At 38.8% G+C, this 19,626-nt stretch overlaps 1 protein-coding gene across 5 annotated transcripts in view; it reads right to left on the reverse strand.

Moving 5' to 3' along the window:
* TP63 (tumor protein p63) overlaps nucleotides 1-19,626 on the reverse strand; it is a 220,224-nt gene that overhangs the window by 67,513 nt on the left and 133,085 nt on the right. For 4 of the 5 annotated variants that reach the window (XM_061193281.1, XM_061193280.1, XM_061193282.1 and 1 more), the window contains exon 4: nucleotides 8,892-9,146. In XM_061193281.1, the coding sequence (XP_061049264.1) occupies nucleotides 8,892-9,146 (255 nt within the window). Of the gene's footprint in view, nucleotides 1-8,891; nucleotides 9,147-19,626 lie in introns of those variants that run through there. The other variant, XM_061193284.1, reaches the window with a different exon arrangement.

Raw genomic sequence — 19,626 nt, forward strand, 5'->3', positions numbered from 1 at the left:
AGATTTAGTGCAGATGATACTGGTAAAACAGCATAAAGAGGAAAACAAAAATGCAAACTAAATGAGTAACCCACAAAAGAACACCTGTTTGATGAACTTGAAGACACAGAATTAACTCTGCATAAAACAATTAGAAATTACATTCCAATTCTTCAGACCCTTCTAATAAAATAACAAGGTGGCAAATCATACTGTTTTATTTTTTTAACTAAGAAATCATGAGTCTTCATTATTAGATTCAAAGTGAAATGAGAAGGCTGATTCTATTTGTAAAGTGAGAATCCCTCCCTAATTCACCTCACAGTAAATTAGACCTAGGGTCTCTAGCTACTCTCAATTTCCTTTAAATTTCAGCTGAGGGCAGCCTGATGATGGGGTCGTAATCTTTATTAAAAACCACAGGAGAGATGGCTGCTAAGATCAGTACCTTTAGGCTCCTGTGTGCCTAATTACAGGACCCCTTGTTCTAAAAACCATTCCACGTCTACAAAACATCTGCAGGGCTTCAAAGAGTCTAAGATTTTCCTTTCTGTTCTACAATAAACTTCTCTTTAATTTCAAAAAATTAGAAGCTGTTGAGCAGAAAGCTATGTTATCTCATGCCTCCTTCAGGCTCCAGTGACCCAACAGACATACCAATTGCTGCTGATATAAAACCATGAGGATTTATTTCATATGTAGTTGCTTTTACCCATGACATGACAGCTGATTGCTAAATACCTCTCATGAGAAAAATACATATTCCCTTCTCCACCAGAGGGGGTGGGGACAGTTACAAGACTTGATCACACTATGGAAATGGTTAATATCAGGGGATGCAAACAGGAGAATGTGTAAAGCTCACATATGCGAAGACACTGAGAACAATAAATGGCACCCATCATTCAGGGCTTACTTGAAGAAATCTCTGTCAAACTGAATGATATATAGTATTTTTTTAATGGCTCAAGAAAAATACAATGACATTATTCTCTGTCTATACCTCAGTTTTCTGGTGATTTTTGTTCTGCCACACCCTCTATGTGCTAATTACAAATGAGCCATTGGTTAGTGAGCTGAGAAAACTGATTCGAAGCACTTTCAATCTCACTGCCTTTTCTGAGTACAGCTTTGGCCAATTTTAGTTAAGTTATGGAGTCCCATAAATTCTCTAAGTATTAAGTATTAATTCTCTAAGTATTAAAACAAAACAGGGCTTCCCTGGTGGCAGTGTTAGAATCCGCCTTGCAATGCAGGGGACACGGGTTCGAGCCCTGGTCGGGGAAGTTCCCACATGCCGCGGAGCAACTAAGCCCGTGCACCACAACTACTAAGCCTGTGCTCTAGAGCCCACGAGCCACAAGTACTGAGCCCATGCACCACAACTACTGAAGCCCGTGTGCCTAGACCCCGTGCTCTGCAACAAGAGAATCCACCGCAAGGAGAAGCCCACGCATCACAACGAAGAGTAGGCCTTGCTTGCCCCAACTAGAGAAAGCCCGCACACAGCAACGAAGACCCAATGCAGCCATAAATAAATAAATAAAAATTTTAAAAATAAATAAATAGATAAAACAAAAGAAAGAAGATTCTTTCTTTATGCCAAGGATCCAATGCTGCAGATCATTATATTTTATAAAATAAAATTTTATAGGAATATGAAGGTAGGAAGGTCATTAACTGCACGAAAACAAACTGAGAAAGATCTACTGTGATAATGTATTGCTTAGTTTATTGTAGGGGGTGGGAGGGGGCAATTAATCTATAGGACTTTTGAAAGGAACAGAGAATTATTATTTCCAAATGGAATATATTTATTCGTAACTTTCCCCTTAGATGCTTGCTCTAGTTTCCAGTTATTTTATTTAAATTTTAAGTAACTGTCCCTTGTCACTGTTAAATATACTGCAAAGACAGCCTTCAGTCTGACTATTGTTTTGTTTGGTCTGTGGTTTTTACAACTTTTTTTTTTTGTAAATGAATATATCACTTAAAGATCTGGAGATATTACATGCAAATCCAGGTTTCTAGATGCTCTTGAAAAATTCATCTTTTAACTCCAGCCCTACCTTCCCCCATGACACCAGGGTGGAGTTGCAAAGCAGATTCCCTTGCAGACAAGGTGTGTAAGCTCATCTTGCCACTGTCCCCATCCCCACCATTTGACTCATTTACACTACCTCCTAGTGCCACAGATATTTGGGTTTGCCACCTTCAAGGTAGTCCATTATTAGTGGAAGTGATTTTTTAGGGAAATGGGCCTGATGATCGGATCCCTGCTCTTGATGGAAATTTCCATGGTAATTTATTTATATCACAATCCTCCTCATAATAATCCACCCTTCTGGGAAACCAAAGCCACAGTGGAAAATCAAAATAACAAGTGGCTGGTAATATCTACAAAACCAAATTGACTACTATGAATAATAATATAAGTGAAGGAGAAGGAGGAAGAGGAAGAGGAACAGGACAAAGAACAAGAAGGGAAAAAAAGGGGGTTGCTGTTATTCTTTTTGTAGTAGAAAAAGAAAGGCAAGTTTATTTAAATTTGCTATTTATTTCTTCTTAATAAGTGGTCAGTTCTCGTAACATTAGATGCAATAAATAAATAAATATAAATTTTTTTTCCTTTAAGTAGAAACTCTACCGTGGATTCAGGAAATCACTGAGCACAGTCTGGGAGGGCCCTAAACATCAGATTAGGTGAAACTGGCTTATCACGAATACATTAACCTAGAGTTAATTTAAACAAATTAGGGCAAACTTGCTAAGTTATTCTGCTCTGGATGTGGGGACAACTCCCCTATAGCATGGCTTACAATTGAAATTCACTTTAAAGTCCAAAACCTAGAGTTAAATAAGTAACATGAACCGTCCCCAAGAATCTCCAAACCCTTTATTTAGGACATTCTTCCTCAATACTCTCATCAACTAAGAAATAGCTTGGGTAACAGGTGACAATGCTCAATGTTATTATTTTCTTTATCATGGGAGGAGCACACAAAGACACTTCTTTATGTATCTCTGGAGATTTATAGCATAGCTCTGGCAAGAAGTGAAAATAACTTTGTTATGATTAACAAACGTACCACTGGCAAAAGACAAGTCTATTGACTTCTGTCCCTCAGCAATGAAATCTAACAGCCACTCAGTTAAGACCAGCCCCAGTAAAGGCTCAAGCGTTGGTGAGAGAAGTGTTTCCTTTGTGCAAGGAAGCTGATAAATCATATTCACCATGGAGAAGTTTGTCTGTACATCATGTCCTTTGATGGGCTATTCTTAAGAGTCCCAAGATTCCAGAGGGCCACGCAATGGGCCGGCTTGCATTAGATTTCTGCAGAGCTGGCAGCCTTCTTCTGGAAGTCTTACATTACAGGTAACCTGATGACAGGGAGGGTGGGCCACAGGCATGCATCTCAGCTCGCCTGTGGAGGAGCCAAGGAGAGCAAGCTTGCAAGACCCGATATGCTGGGATCAATGAAACTCTCCGGGGAACTAGCTGTTCCCCTTTCAAATGCCACCTCCCTAATCTCTCCACTTGCTCAAGTCAGAGTCTTCAAAGCTCTGAACACGACATGAGGCTGGCATGATTAGGAAAGGCAAAGGAAGAGGGCTCTCTAAATCACGGGTGGAGGCAAATGGCATCAAATTAATGGACAGTTAACAGTCAAGGTCAGAATGGAGGGATACTGCTTGGGACTGTAATTATTTCCTTTGGCCACGAGGAGAAAACAAAGTTTTTTCATATTTACTAAGGGCCTACTATATGCTGGACATGGCTCTGAGCACTAGGTCCAGGTGCCTGCCCTACAAGACCTTGACATCTATGAAGGGAAAAAAATCACAAGAGCAAAAAGGGATGTATGTCCAAAGTCCAGGGTCATTATCTCAGACGGAGAGCACAACAGGAAAACACTCACCTGAGGATTTTCCCAGTATTTGCACACAGATTGTACTGTGTGTCCTGGGTTGCGGGGAAAACAACTCTCAAACTGTCAAAGGTGCGTGAGGCTGATAATCAAGACAGATTGATCTATATTCACACACAAAAAAAAGCGTTGTCCCTGGAGTCCAGCAAAAGAAAGTACTTTGCCCCCAGAAGTAGTGTCCTTACCAGTCCTCTCAAAGCTCAAGTAGGTGCCGTAGAAGGCTTATCTCATCCTCACCAGCAACTCCAAAAGCATTCCAGATCGGTACCTATGATTCTTCTGAATGGCCATCGAGTATTCTGTCATGTGGATATGCCACAATTTATGGAACCAGTTTCCAACTGGTGAGTGTGTAGGTGGCCTCCAATACTTTTGCCACCACAAAACCACTGCTATTCTTTATTTAACACGGAGAATTAAAAAAAAAAAAAAAAAAGGACATCCCCATAAATGAGAAATAAATGTTGGAATTCAACAGGTTCTTAAAGCTGGAAAAGACCTTTCCTAGTGCCGGCAAGGAGAGCCTACATCTGATTGGACAGACTTAGGAAAGCAGCTCGGCCAGTCTGCATATGGGAGGGCCTGATATCATCCTATGCCATCTATTCACATATTTGAGTAGTGGATAATATTACAGTCCTGTGGGGCTGGAGTATGCATGCTAATAGCCCAAAAGCACTAAGAAAAAAAAAAGTAGAAGACATTTTGCTTTGCATTCTCTCAAATTATTACTGGCGGCACAACTGAACCCTCAACAAAACTATAATAAGCTCGTGAAGCAAAGGGATTCAAATTCAGACTCAGTAAACACATGTATGCCTATGACTAGCCAGGTGCTGATAGGTGCACTTACATGTGGCATATAATCCTCACGATAAGGAAAGTATGAACATCCCTAAGTGTAGGTGGAAAAAGTCAAGTTCAAAGAGATTGAACTCTCTGAGCAGGTCCCAGAAGTTGCTAGCAAATTTCAGGGTTGAAATCTGCACCTAAGTTTCTTGTCATTTCCAAATTACCATACTGTCAACTGGCCTGTGGCTGATGAGTTCCAGCTATAATGCTAGACCAGCACTATATTATATTAAATGGTAGGCCTCTATCAGTAAGTAACAATTACACTGTGGAAATAAGAAAGTCTGAAACCCAAGTCCTAAGTTCCGTGTTGGTTTGGGTGTGACTGTGTGTGTGTGTGTGTGTGTGTGTGTGTGTGAAACAGAGAATATGGAAGAATGTCATTGCTCTTCACTTTATTTCATTGGAAGAATTTAAAAATAGATACCGTATTTTTATGGAACTGGGAACACATTCGTTATTGGAAACAGAGAAAGCAAAGGAAATATGTGTATATACTTTAAATATATTAATTATATTTGGGCAGTGACTCTTAGTAAAACCAGAAATTAAAAGAGAAAACAACATGAAAGGATGACAAGTGATAAAATGGTACTAACAAGATTTTTACTGAAGAATTACCAGAACACTATGAGGTACATGTGACCCTTCCTAATGACAGCTGCTTTTGCTGCTTCCAGTTTGTGGGCAGTTTTTAAAATATAGTGTTTTTATTTTGAAAAATTGCTTTAAAATGCACAGATGCCTAAGAAATAGGTGTTGTATAATGTAGCACAAAAAATGTCCTTTGTCAGGTGGCTTCACTCCATGCTACACAGGGCCTGCGAGTGCCTGTATCTCCCTGCCTTCTGTCAATCAAGAGAAAGACAGTCTAGATAAGATGGTGGAGAGACTTGAACTGGGAGGGAGGGAGGCCTGGGTTCCTCTATTTCCTTGGCTGGTGATCAGTCATGTAACCTTTACTTCTCGAAGTTTCCTCATTTCTAAAATGGGATAACAGCCTCGGTTCTGAGGCTCCAAGTCGCATGAGAGAACACTCAAAAATCTGAGATCTGTGTATAAGTGTGAGGGTATATAATTTGGCTCAAAGAGTTAGGTGCTGCTATGTATAAGACACTGGTGTCCATGGTTAAGAATTTACATAATTTTAGGTGATCTCAGGAGTTACTCAAACAAGGGTTCAAATGTGCTGGATTTAGACGAAATGTAGCTGGGCCTAAAGTAAGTCTAATTGCGAACAAGAAAGATCATGAATAAAAATATAAATACCATGTGATACGCTAGTAGGATGGAATGGACATCTAATTCAATCATTTTATTCTGTAATATCTATAGCATACACTGTAGACAACTGAACAGAAACCCAAGAAAGGCAAACCAGCTTAACCAAGGTCACTTATTAATGGCAGGCAAATGAACTGATTAGAAGCTAAGTTCTTCTAAAAACTATGTTGATTAATAACACTATCTCATTTTAAGGAAAAGAAGTAGTTTTTACCCCATTCATCCTCATCAGAGGCACAGACTGAATTCTAGAAAGATGAAGTGACTTGGCTAAGGTCACGAGGATGATCACGGTGAGAATCCAGGTTTTCTGGCTCCCAAGAGATGCTCTTTCCCATCACCACAGTGCCTACCCCTTTTTCAGGGTCCTGATACCACTGCTGTCACATTTAAGGAAATTTTACCAGGGTACTCTACAAAACATTTTCTTTACTTTTTTTAAAATTAATTAATTAATTTATTTATTTATTTATTTTTGGCTGCGTTGGGTCTTTGTTGCTTCGCGCTGGCTTTCTCTAGTTGTGGTGAGCGGGGGCTACTCTTCGTTGTGGTGCGCGGGCTTCTCATTTTGGTGGCTTCTCTTGTTGTGGAGAATGGGCTCTAGGTGCGGGCTTCAGTAGTTGTGGCATACAGCCTCAGTAGTTGTGGCTCACGGGCTCAGTAGCTGTGGCTCGCAGGCCCTAGAGCACAGGCTCAGTAGTTGTGGCACACGGGCTTAGTTGCCCTGCGGCATGTGGGATCTTCCTGGACCAGGGCTTGAACCCGTGTTCCCTGAACTGGCAGGCGGTTTCCTAACCACTGCGCCACCAGGGAAGCCCCATTTTCTTTACTTTTAACCTACCTCTTATGTAGATATCCCCAACCTTTTTTTTTTTTTTGAGACAGTGTACCTCTCTGAGAGAGGGGATTTGATGGAAGATGGTTCAGAATTGCACTAAAACTGAAAAAAAGCGTTAAGACTTCTGTATGAGGAGGTGGCGAGGGAGGGAGGAGGAAGAAAGATTGATGTTCCATCATGCTCCATCCCCAAGGTTCTTAAGCCATTTTAGGAGGGTGGTGATTCTTCATTTAGTGGCCCCAATATGCCCATTATCCCTCAGATGTGCTTACTCTTAATATAGTAGAGCTCTGCAAATGTCAGATGAAAAACTGTTAGCTCTGAAGTTCAGTGATTGTAAACATCCAATTGGTGTGACCCCTACTCAAAAACACATCAGTGCTCCATTTATAAAATGGTTATTGTAGTGGTTCTTCAGCAAGGTATTACTTAGATCAATCAACCAATATATCTTTAAGTTTACTCTAAGTTTACTCACCTGGAGTGTCCACCTCCACAATTATTAATATAAAAGAGACTCAACAGTATGACACGATTGATTAAAAAAAGCACATGGAAGAGAGGTCAAGTTTTAAGCTAACACTTCTACTTCATGGTTGAAATACGAACCATGACAGAACCGCTTCTCAAACCATGAAAGAAAAGCGCTAAGATAAATTTTTAGACAATTATGGGACATCCTGATGTGAAATGGTGAAAAGAAAAGGAAAGGACATAATCTAGTGGGAGGAGGGTGGCAGAATCGGAAATAGGACCAGCTACACAAAAGTCTCTGTAACTTTAGGGATGCCACCGAATCCCCATGTTTTTTCAGCTTTCCTCACTAGTAAAATGGGAGTTGTGAAATGTGCCCTACCTAGCTCACAAAAAAGTGAGGTCAAAATGAGGGGACACGTGTGAAATTATGTTGGAATTTAGTGGTACTAATGCAGATTATTTTATAAACTCTGTACAACTGGAGAAAAGCCTGGATACTGTAACATACAAAGAGAAATGATTTCCAAAGAAACCTATTTGCCAAAGAGGGAAAAATCTGTTAAAACAATTTGAAAGCTACTTCTCAACAAGACGATGACGTTTGGAAGCATTTCTATAATCTCGGCAAACATTAAATTCTTTGACAAAATGTGTGTCACTTTGGTCTTGGGCATTCTTTGATCAACCAGTTAAAACCAGTCTTATAGGTTTCCTCCCTTATATTTAAGCTTTATTCATGTTATAATAAAATAAACTCTGAAATAGAATCAACATTCTTGTAGCTTTTTTAATTTTTAAAAGTATTTCCATGTTTTCTTAAAAAAGTTCTATATAAGATTTTTTTCAACATTTTTCATCAGAATCTCTCTGAAGCTAATTTAGGCCTCTAATGTGTAGTTTAGGAGGATTTTGGGGAGGGAAACTTGCTTCTACATGTAATAGGTATATATGTATCAATAAATTATGATTCATGCTATAGAACCCACATGCACAAATTTAACCCTTCCTTAATAGATGAGATCTTAATTTCTTTTTACACTGTGTTTGTGACTTTATTCATTTTTTTTTTTAAATCGCACCTTACTGGGACATTTATTTTTTCAAAATAATGAGACTGGTAACGCCTACATTCTGCAGACTGCAAACACATATCCTACGGTTACGGTATTTTCCATTGGCCTAATGCTTTACGTTTTTCAAAAAAAAAATCTTTCACAGAAGGGACCTCCCAACAGCGTGAGGCAGGCTGGAATGCATCATCTGAAATTGCTAGGAGTCAGCCAGAACGCAGGAGTTTGGTTCCCAGATCAGGGCTGTTCCTACTAAATGGCACTTTCTCTCTCTCTGGTTCAGTGTTGAATATTTCAAACCAAAATGTCCTTAGAGGACAGGGAGAAATTTTGCACCATTCAATATGGAGCTCTAAGCTTTGATGGGGGAGAGAGCCGGGGGCGGGTGGGGGAGGGGTGATGGAGAAGACCCTTGTACTTGGGGATCAGGTTCAAGGACACATGGGCGCCCGGTGCTCTTACCGTCCAGGTGGCGGACTTGGCGGTGCTGGACTGCTGGAAGGACACATCAAAGCTGTGTGGGCCCGGGTAGTCGGTGTTGGAGGGGATGGCGGGCGAAGGCGAGAGGGCGTCGAAGGTGGAGCTGGGCTGTGCGTAGGGCGAGGGCGCCGTGACGCTGTTCTGCGCGTGGTCTGTGTTGTAGGGACTGGTGGACGAGGAGCCATTCTGGATCTGCTGGTCCATGCTGTTCAGGAGCCCCAGGTTCGTGTACTGTGGCTGCGGGACACCCAGAAACCCCCCACGTTAGCCATTTAAGCTGCAGATCCTTGCTGCCCAAAAGGCATCATTTGGTGAGTGCCTTCTACAGAGTTCCACCTCACGTCTGCAACACTTCGCACTCAAGGGAAAATGACCGATTTGTCATTCATAGTTCGAAACACCAAGAGGAACCCCAGGCGTGTGTATGTTTTGTAATGACCTGCACAGTTCACACGGCTTCATGGGCAACCTTTGGAGACTGCGGTCTCCCCGAGAGCATTTGAAAGTGGATTATGTGCTCATTGGCAAACTGGGCAAGAAGTGCCCGTGCTCCGCAGCTGCTTATGAATTCTTTAAAATAAATGAATACTGACTGCTATTCTTTTTTTTTTTTTTTCTTCTTCTGTCCTGGTATTTAGAATGAAAAAGACCACTGGATAGATATGTTCTAGAGGAGACTTAAGCATCAAATTGTTGTTTACTGAGAAAAATCAGTTGTCCTCCAAATTTCCTTTTAGTCATCATTCTAAATTCTGTCTCAGGGTACCGACTTGCCCCCAGGGACTGGGTTCATGAAGACTGGAGGGAAATGAGTAGCAGGGACAGGGAGAGGCAACTATATATTTTAACAGGTTACATGCTAGCAGACCATCCAAACAGCCTAATTTTTCATCTGTTTTTTCATTTTCTTTGTAGCAGTTTACTATTTTCTAAAGTAGAACATGTGTAAGAGAAATATCTAGTTATGATTAAAATTCTATGTTTGAAATAATTCAGAAGCACATTAATTCATATAGCTTTGCTGCCAGGTGTTTTATTTCTTCTAGGAAAACCGGCACTAAGTAGGTATTCAATAAGATGTTTATGGGAAGAATGATTTAACTTCTCATTTCATCGGCAAAAAATCTTTACTGTATTACTATCAGAGAGGGGAAGTGATTTGCTCAAGCATCGGCTAATAAGTAAAGAGTAGGGATTTTGAAACCAAATCTTCCAAGTCCAGGGCCCTGCCAACACCATCCCACCTGTCAGCCTGATAAGATAATTCAAGTCATTCCTGAGTCAAATTGGACACATTTCCAGAAGGGGCCACCAGCCCGTGTACCATTTTCCCTTTGTGAAATCTTCTGACACGTGGAAACCTCACTGTTTCTTCAAGTTAGCAAAAGGAAAACAAATCAAAAGCAAAAAGAAGAAGGCAGTCCTGTGGGTACATATTTTATAAAGGAAATGAGGAGTCTGGATCTTCAACTGAAATATAACAGAGTCCCAGATTAAGTCAAACTACAGAGAAGAACAAACTCACAAAGAAACGGATGCTTGAAAACAATTTTAATTCAACTTTAAGCCTAAGAAAATTATTTTACTAAACTTTAAGTATTTCACACGGGGAGGAGAAAGGACTCTGTCATTCCATTCAGTCCAGAGAGCATCTGTCTAAATGTTAACGGTTGCATGCCCATTCCATTACATTTATACATTCGCATTCCACTGCCGAATGCCATGTCCCCATTTGCTCTTCAAATAACTATTAATCTCTTTACACTTATCCCGCTGCTGACAAGAGCAGCTGTTAGTCTCGCCTTCTCTCCCCTCTGACTTCCACAGCTCCTAGTTCTCCTGTCCTCCATCTTTAGCTTCCCCTCTTGACAGGTGAGGCAAACTGCAGGTGAGACAGCTATGAGAGACAGAACTAAAACCTGAGGCCCGGACGAAGGCGTCCACACCCCTGGCTGAATGAAAGCTCTTAGGCGTCCAAGCCTGCGGCAACAGCCTAGAAAGGGGATTGAAATTATTATTTGTGTTCAAGTTAAGGGTCAGTATACAAAGCACTCCTGAGCGTCCTGTAGGAATCAGATAATGCTCCCAGAGGCACGTGCTTCCCTAGAGCAGTACAATTAGGGAGGTAGCCGCCCCTGACAAAGGGGACAAAGAAATTCGCCAAGCACTTTCTCACAGGCAGTAAAAAGCCTGTTGGGCCAACCCTTTCCTCCTCCTTCGAGCTACACAGAATGGAACTTCAGCTAATTGTGCGCTTGGAGGAGAACAAAGAAACATGGCCCTTTGATTTTTTTTTTTCCAATAAATGTAAAGAGAAAAGTTTGGGGACCCAGCTTTAAAAGCCAGCGAGTAAACACTCAGTGCTGCTTGAAGGACATAAGAGAAATGGAAACTCCATTTACCTCAGGGGTACAAAGACGACGTCCCTGGGACAGCAGTGAGACTGAACGTATGGGGTGGCACCAAAGAAGCAGAAACTGTATTTCAAGCCATTAATAGGTGTTGATGGCTATGCTTTTACATGCCATAATTTTTAATCCCAAAAAGTTCGGGTGAAATATTTTACTTCACAATAGGATTTGCTTCCAGTACTGACGCCTCAATTTATATAATGTAAAACTAGATTTCTCAGGTTTGGGCAAAGAGCTGCTTACTATTCAAGATAAAAATGGGAAAACATATTTCAATTTAAGCTTCCCTCAAATTTTACTTTAAAGAAACAAAAGCTAAGTAGTATACTCAATTGTCTTTTAAAAAAAAGCATAAAACCAACACTAACTTTGAATTAACTAGCCGGAAACACACAGCAACAAACCCACCAAAGTAGAATTGTATGATTAGAAATCTCCTTGGAGACTTTCCATGGCCTTATTAAAAATTTATATCATAAACCTGCCATAGGAATTAGTACTTTTGAAGCTAATTTTAAAAGGATTTAGTTGACAACGACCAAAAAAGTTTCTTGTTTGCTTATTTCTTTGATTTGAAGAGAGTGGACGTGTTGACAAAGTACAATTAGAGGCAGAGGGCAGACCAGCATAGCCAAGAAGAACAAGTGTTAGGTAGGTAGGACCAGCAAAATAATTCACAGCACCCATCGCAAAATGAAAACACAGGGCCTCTTGTTCATAAATTATTAAGAGTTTCATAATGTTGACAGCAGAACATTAAACAAAGCACAGGGCCCTTTCATGACCGCACACTTTGCAGCCTATGAAGCTAGCTCTGTGCCAGGTTAATGTGAATAATATTTATTTCTTCTTGTCCACCAAAGTGAAGCTGGCGGGATGAAGGAAGCAGTAACTGGACCCTTTGTTTACTTCAGTAATTCCATAAACACAGAAGGGAGAAATTTGTGTTATGCTGGGATGCTAATGAGATGCCTATTTATGATGACAAGTAAAATAGTCTCCGAAGTTAGAACATGACACTCGTATGAGTACCAAAAAGTGCCCTGAGAAGAACTCTGTGGGGTCCTCTGTGACCCATGTGTTTCTTATGCAACAAAAGCTATTAGAACATTTGAAATGTAATAGGAAGTAGATTGTCCCTTTCTAACAAGGTATCTTGATGTTCGAATAACCTTAACATACTCTATAGGGACTCAGTGAATGAATGAACAGTGTTGTATATCTACCCTATCATGTCTGAAAGAGGAGACAGTCTTTTCTCCACAACATATAAAAGGTGAAAATGAACACGATTTGCCTGATGTCTATTATAAGCCTGATAAAGTAAAACAGTGGATTTCCTTTGAATTTGAACAGATGCTTCATTTCCTATAAAATAACTTTGAAATAGAAGATGCTGCCTGGACCCTAGAAAATTACCAACATCTGTAGCTGAAATGTATTCAGCTTCACCACAAACTAGCTGATATGCCCACAGAAAGGATAAAACACACCTTGGTCACAGAAACTTCACATACTCCGGGTAATCACAGAACACCCTGGGGGTGTTCTAAAACATGGAGCTGGTATGGTAAGTGTAGGGATACCCAGGGGCTGAATCTCAAACTGCCTGCTTTCACCATTAGGAAAGAGCAAGTATAACTACCATGCCCAAATATAGAAAGAGGGTTTCCTTGTTGTTTGTTTTTCTCCTCCCATAAGTTCTTTCGCATTCCCATAGTCATCTACAGACTGATTTATTTCTTCAGTTTTGATGATTAGAATTAAAATGGCAGTAAAGAATAGAGATTTCTCCTGACTGGTCGTTGTTTTAGAAGTGTCCTATATAAATGCAGTTCCTTTAGTTTCATTTTATTTTTCCTTCCTGGATTACATTGTTTAATGATCTTAAATTCTAAATATATTGTGGGCCTGAATTTTCTTCTCATCAGCTCATCAATAATGTATATCAGTATATATCACTGTAAACAAAACTTTATATTGAATACCCGGGTTTATACCTACTTAAAGTTGACTCTGTAATTACTTTCCTGTAAAATAATTTAACATCAAAAAAGAATTCCAATCAAGTCATATGACCAGTGCAATGAAACAGGAACATAGATATAATTTGCATTTCTGAAAATCTCTCCTCCAATGTATCTGTGTAAGAGAAATTTTATAAGTTCTTTTTCTCGCCTTTCCTAGATATTACTATCTGTAATAGCTAATTTATGGCAACGATAGTCAATAATATATGGCAAGAGATTAATAAAAAATGGGAATGCAGACCATATCAGGCATAGGAGAGGTTACTTTGGAAACATATAATCAATTTATTTACCTCAATTCAAATGGATCCTTGTCACAGGAAACAATAACTTGCCCAAATTTCATTTGAAAAAAATTATATTTATAATCCTTGACGGACTGTTAGAGGAGGCTAGGGAATTAAACATTCTTCAGTGCTCCTTTTATTCGTGAATGGATTCTAGTAATGCAGAAGAACCCTGAACTTAGACTTGGGTAACGTGGGGTTTAAGGCCCAACACTGCCACTAATTTGCCATCTACCCCTGGGCAACGTACTTAAACAACCTGGACCTTAGTTTGCTATAAAGTAAAATCTGTATAAAATTGAGGAGACTGAATCTGATGATCAAACATAAATGGTACACCAGTTCTAACATTTTTCTAGGGATGACCATTCTCATCTACAATACTACGTAAAAATAATGCCATGAGATTGCTTTCAAAAAATGAGATAACTGTTTTTTTTTTTTTTTCTTCATACAGATTTGCCAGACCAAACCTACAAATCCAAATTATTTCAGGCAGCATATATAGTTTCCTCAGCTAATATAACCTTTCACCTCAGGCTTCATGGAGGAGCTTTCTGAACACTCTAAAGCCCCTCCTGGGAAAAGAAAACAGCTTTCTTCATGACCCTGGCTTTGCAAAGCATCCATTGGATTATGCTCTAGCAGACAGTACTACATTTTTATCCCCAAATATTGGCAGAATAGTGACTTTTAAACAAGCACGGCCTGAGGGAGAAATGCTTGTCATTTTTTAGTCTTCTACCACCTGCCTCACCTCAAAGAATGATGGTTTGTTTTATGCTAGAATTAAACACAATTGATTGAATGTGCTCTATTTGAGGTCAAGAAGATATTTGTATTCTATGTTAAATTAAAGCACCATATTTTCACCTTAAGAATGTATTCAGCATCACGTTTTTCTCAAAACCAGGTTTTGTTAGATATAAAATATTTCACTTCTTTTGTCTTCCAAGTGATCCTAGAAAGTGAGTGGAGGTAAAATATACTCACACCTTATAATGAACAAAATGTAAAAATAAAGCATTAAAACCCACAAACCTAGAAAGACAGCCTGCAAAGAGTTTACTAGAATGTGTTATGTTCTGACACAAAGTGTCAAGAGTCCTCTGAGGTCCAAGATTCCATAACTTAGGAGACAGCTCCCTAAAAGCTCCAGCCAAGGCTGACAAGGGCAGGTGAGACAAATAAATACAAAGTTGGCTAATCAGGTAGACAACAGTGTCAACAAATATTAGCCAGAGTACTTGAAAAGCTAGGAAGTGTGAAACATAGTGAAGCTAGAACTCAATCCAAATTTAGCTAAATTACACTGTGTAGAGCTCAATTAAGGAAAAATAAACTTTAAATTCTATGATTTCATTAAGTACTCCCTTTTAGTAATAATGACAAATAAATAAAATTATAATCAAGAGCATCTCAATTCTAAAAAAACCTGACATCACCATTACATACCAAGGAAGCACTGGGCTTAGCAGAAAGGTATAATTTTAATATTCAGTAATTCTTGATCAAAATAATAGGGAAAAGTATACAGAGTTTCAGTTTCTTTAAAGTGAACCAGGAGTTATTTATTAAAGTTGGGTCAAAAATGTGTTTGAGGAAAGTTTCAATCTATAACAATCCCTGTCTTAATAGTTTTTTAAGCAGACATGTAATGCTAAGAGAAGAAAGTACACAGTAATGGAGATCTTTAGTGATGGGTTATACCATCTATATGGAAAGCATACCATGGTAACTTTAGAAGCTCATCAATAATGCTTTGCTGGTTTTTAAAGTGAGTTTAAAATATTTAAAAATAACTTTGATAATGTATCTGTCTAAACCATATCAGAAATTACGACTTAAAACACTGGGGTGATTAAATGTGATTAATGTTTTATCACAGGAGGTAGTTTTGCTCACAGTGATATGAAACTGAAGACATATCAATTTCAATAAAATAATGGTGACCATCAAGATTAAAAAAGTCTGAACCCTATTTAGCATCCATATTTTAATCCTCTGGGAGAAGAATCTTAGCTATTACTACTACTACTATCACTCCTCCTCCTCTGCTACTACCACTAAGTTCTCTCTGAGTCTTACTATGTTCCTCATAGTGTTTAAGTGCTTTGCACATATTTACTCAATTAATTCTCATGAGTTAAGTGGAATTATTATCCCATGTTTTATACTTATTTTACAGATGAGGAAACTGAAGCTCCACAAGATTAAGTGCTCAGGGTAGTAAGTGACAGAGCCCAGATGTGAAACCAGTAAATCTGTCTGGAGATTTACCCACTTTCTTAAGTATCCTTCACTCGGAGTCACTCAGATTTCTGCTTGGAATATTTATGTAAGAGTTACACTCCCAGAGATAAACCCATGCACATATGGTCAACTAATCTATGACAAAGGAAGCAAGGATATACAGTGGAGAAAAGACAGCCTCGTCAATAACTGGTGCTGGGAAAACTGGACAGCTACACGTAAAAGAATGAAATTAGAACACTCCCTAATGCAATACACAAAAATAAACTCAAAATGGATTAAAGACCTAAATGTAAGATGGGACGCTATAAAATTCTTACAGGAAAACATAGGAAGAACTCTCTTTGACATAAATCACAGCAAGATCTTTTTTGACCCACCTCCTAGAGTAATGGAAATAAAAATAAAAATAAACAAATGGGACCTAATGAAACTTAAAAGCTTTTGCACAGCAAAGGAAACTATAAACAAGACGAAAAGACAACCCTCAGAATGGGAGAAAATATTTGCAAACGAATCAACAGACAAAGGATTAATCTCCAAAATATACAAACAGCTCATGCAGCTCAACAGCAAAGAAACAAACAACCAAATCAAAAAATGGGCAGAAGACCTCAATAGACATTTCTCCAAAGAAGACATACAGATGGCCAAGAGGCACATGAAAAGCTGCTCAACATCACTAATTATTAGAGAAATGCAAATCAAAACTACAATGAGGTATCACCTCACACCTGTCAGAATGGCCATCATCAAAAAGTCTATAAACAATAAATGCTGGAGAGGGTGTGGAGAAAAGGAACCCTCTTGCACTGTTGGTGGGAATGTAAATTGATACAGCCACTATGGAGAACAGTACGGAGGTTCCTTAAAAAACGAAAACTAGAATTACCATATGACCCAGCAATCCCACTACTGGGCATATACCCAGAGAAAACCATAATTCAAAAAACACATGCACCCCAATGTTCATTGTGGCACTATTTACAATAGCCAGGACATGGAAGCAACCTAAGTGTCCATCGACAGACGAATGGATAAAGAAGATGTGGTACATATATACAATGGAATATTACTCAGCCATAAAAAGGAATGAAATTGGGTCATTTGTAGAGACGTGGATGGACCTAGAGACTGTCATACAGAGTGAAGTAATTCAGAAAGAGAAAAACAAATATCGTGTATTAATGCATATATGTGGAATCTAGAAAAATGGTACAGATGAACCGGTATGCAAGGTAGAAATAGAGACATAGATGTAGAGAACAAACATATGGACACCAAGGGGGGAAAGCGGGGGGGAGGGGTGGTGTGTGGTGGTGGTAGTGTGATAAATTGGGAGATTGGGATTGACATGTATACAATAATATGTATAAAATGGATAACTAATAAGAACCTGCTGTATAAAAAAATAAAATAAAATTCAAAAAAAAAGATAAATAGAGTTACACTCAATGAAAGCATACTTATTTTATATCTAAAGAAACTATTTTCCACTCATTAAAGACAGGATATAAAACTTTAGCCATTCTTTTGGAGACCCAGCTCCTTGCAGCTACCACCAGAAACTCCCTGAAGATCTGATCATGCCACCCTCATGCTTGAACACCTTGAGCAAGTTTCTAATCTCTTAGAACACAAGCCTCAAATCTCTAAACTGCCCTACACCACACTATTTGAAACCCTCCTCTTTGCTCACTAAAGAATGGCATTCCTTCAGTTTTACAAAGGCAAACTTCTTCAGTCCTCAAGCCTTTTGCACCTGCAGGCTGTTTCCCAACTCATCTTTCAGTTTTAGCTTCAATGTCATTTCCAAGTCAAAGCCTTCCTGGAGGGCCCAGATAGGTATTCTTTGTTTCACATGGTCACGGCACAGTAACTTTCCCCTTTGCATCACATAATTATAATTGAAAATTAATTATCTGTATAAGTACTTTTTAATGTTGGTCTTCTCTGCTAAACAATTATGAGACATGATATCTGTTTAGTGCTGAGTATCATATCTGGAACCATGGCTGGGACATAGTAGGTGTTCAGCAAATATTAAAGAATAAATGCAAAACATTTCAAAATAAATATCACCTTCGGAAAGTATATTTTATTCTAACTCAACTATAACCCGAACAAGTATTGCTTTTTTACTCTGAAGTAAGTCTGTCTCCAAATCAGAGTCACCTCTTTACATACTACTGCCCTTGAATGTTACAGTGCATCTCCAAATAATCTCAGTGACCTTTATTTTGTGTTTTGATTTGTTCTGGTAGGTGGGAATTGTGCTTTTAGCTTCAGCTGTTATGGGAACTAGTAGCAGAATAGCCAGTCCTGTCACTCACAAGGCCATGAGTAATACTCGGTAGTTCACACCTAGCTGGGACGTTTATTAATGAGCTTCTACTTCCTTGAAACAAACACATAACACATTTTTGTGCCAAGGCAGTGTTTCTTACCTGATGGTCTAGATTTTGTTTCTCATGCATCTAGGTCAGCAATAAGAACCCAAATCTTTGTGGTCATATAATGATTTACTTCCTGCGGATAGAGAAACCAGCCAGACACAAGCCTCAAGTAAGATGTTAGTTGCTGATAGAGAGGCCACAAAATTGGTCCCTCCCTCTCTAATTTCCATGATTTTCTGCCCAGTTAGCTAGAATTCAGTTTAGAATAATGCCATAATTAAGGGCTTACAAAAGTATGTTTTGAGGAACTAAGATTGTAGTTTATCAGACTTACAAAGCATTTCTTGTAAATGGTCTAAATTCATGACTTCATTTCCCAGACTGTATAACACACACACACACACACACACACACACACACAGGTTGAAACACTAGCCTTCATTTGCAAATGGAAAACTAAAACATGAAATAAGGACTATACTACTCAATCTTACTATTCTATACATATTCAAATGAGGAACACTGTTTTTTAAGTTCTAATTTGCTTTTGCTTGTCAAGTTCTTTGCAGATTGCTACACTTTTCATTTTATTTGAGATAAAGTTTTCAGTGACTTACTATGCTTTGTAATTAGACATGGTGACTTATGTAACATTGAAGTGTTCCTTTAAGATTCACTTTTAACTGCAAAATAAAACCAAAGTTTCCAGCTATGCCAAACACATGCCTTACTTTGAAAAGACACTCATCTATTCATTTCATTCTATTTACCCCATTATGAAAGTAACAATCAATCAATCAATCAGTTTAATAATTACAACAGCTCATTAGTGTCTTATTTGGACAGAAAAAAAAAAAAACAAAAAAACCTGGGGCACCACGTTTAAGAACAAAATGACTTCAAGTTTTCTCAGGCATCCTTTAGTAATAACACCATAGAAAATAAAATGTGAAAGTGTTTGCCAATCATCAAGCTTCTTCACCCAGAGCAAACCACCCACATCCCTGGTGATGATTGAGAGACATCAGGAGACAAAATGAATGAAGGGAATGGTGTGGAAGAAAGTAAACACATTTAAACAGTGACTGCAAAGCAAGATAAAAATCTAATTGGTTCCGTTTTGTAGAAAAATCAAACACATTCTCTGTCCTCCCGGGTAATCAATTAAGTGAAAGCAGTACACTTTACACTGTTTACCTCTGTTAGAGAACAAGTCATTCCTTACTCAGGAAACTGCCCTGTCTTTCAAAAACTTTCTTGCCACTTGAAGTATAATGGAAATAAATATCTGGACTCATTAAAAAAAAAAAAAAAAAAAAAGACTTACAAGATGTCAGAGG

This window comes from Eubalaena glacialis, chromosome 6 (assembly GCF_028564815.1).
Source record: "Eubalaena glacialis isolate mEubGla1 chromosome 6, mEubGla1.1.hap2.+ XY, whole genome shotgun sequence".
Lineage (NCBI taxonomy): Eukaryota > Metazoa > Chordata > Mammalia > Artiodactyla > Balaenidae > Eubalaena > Eubalaena glacialis.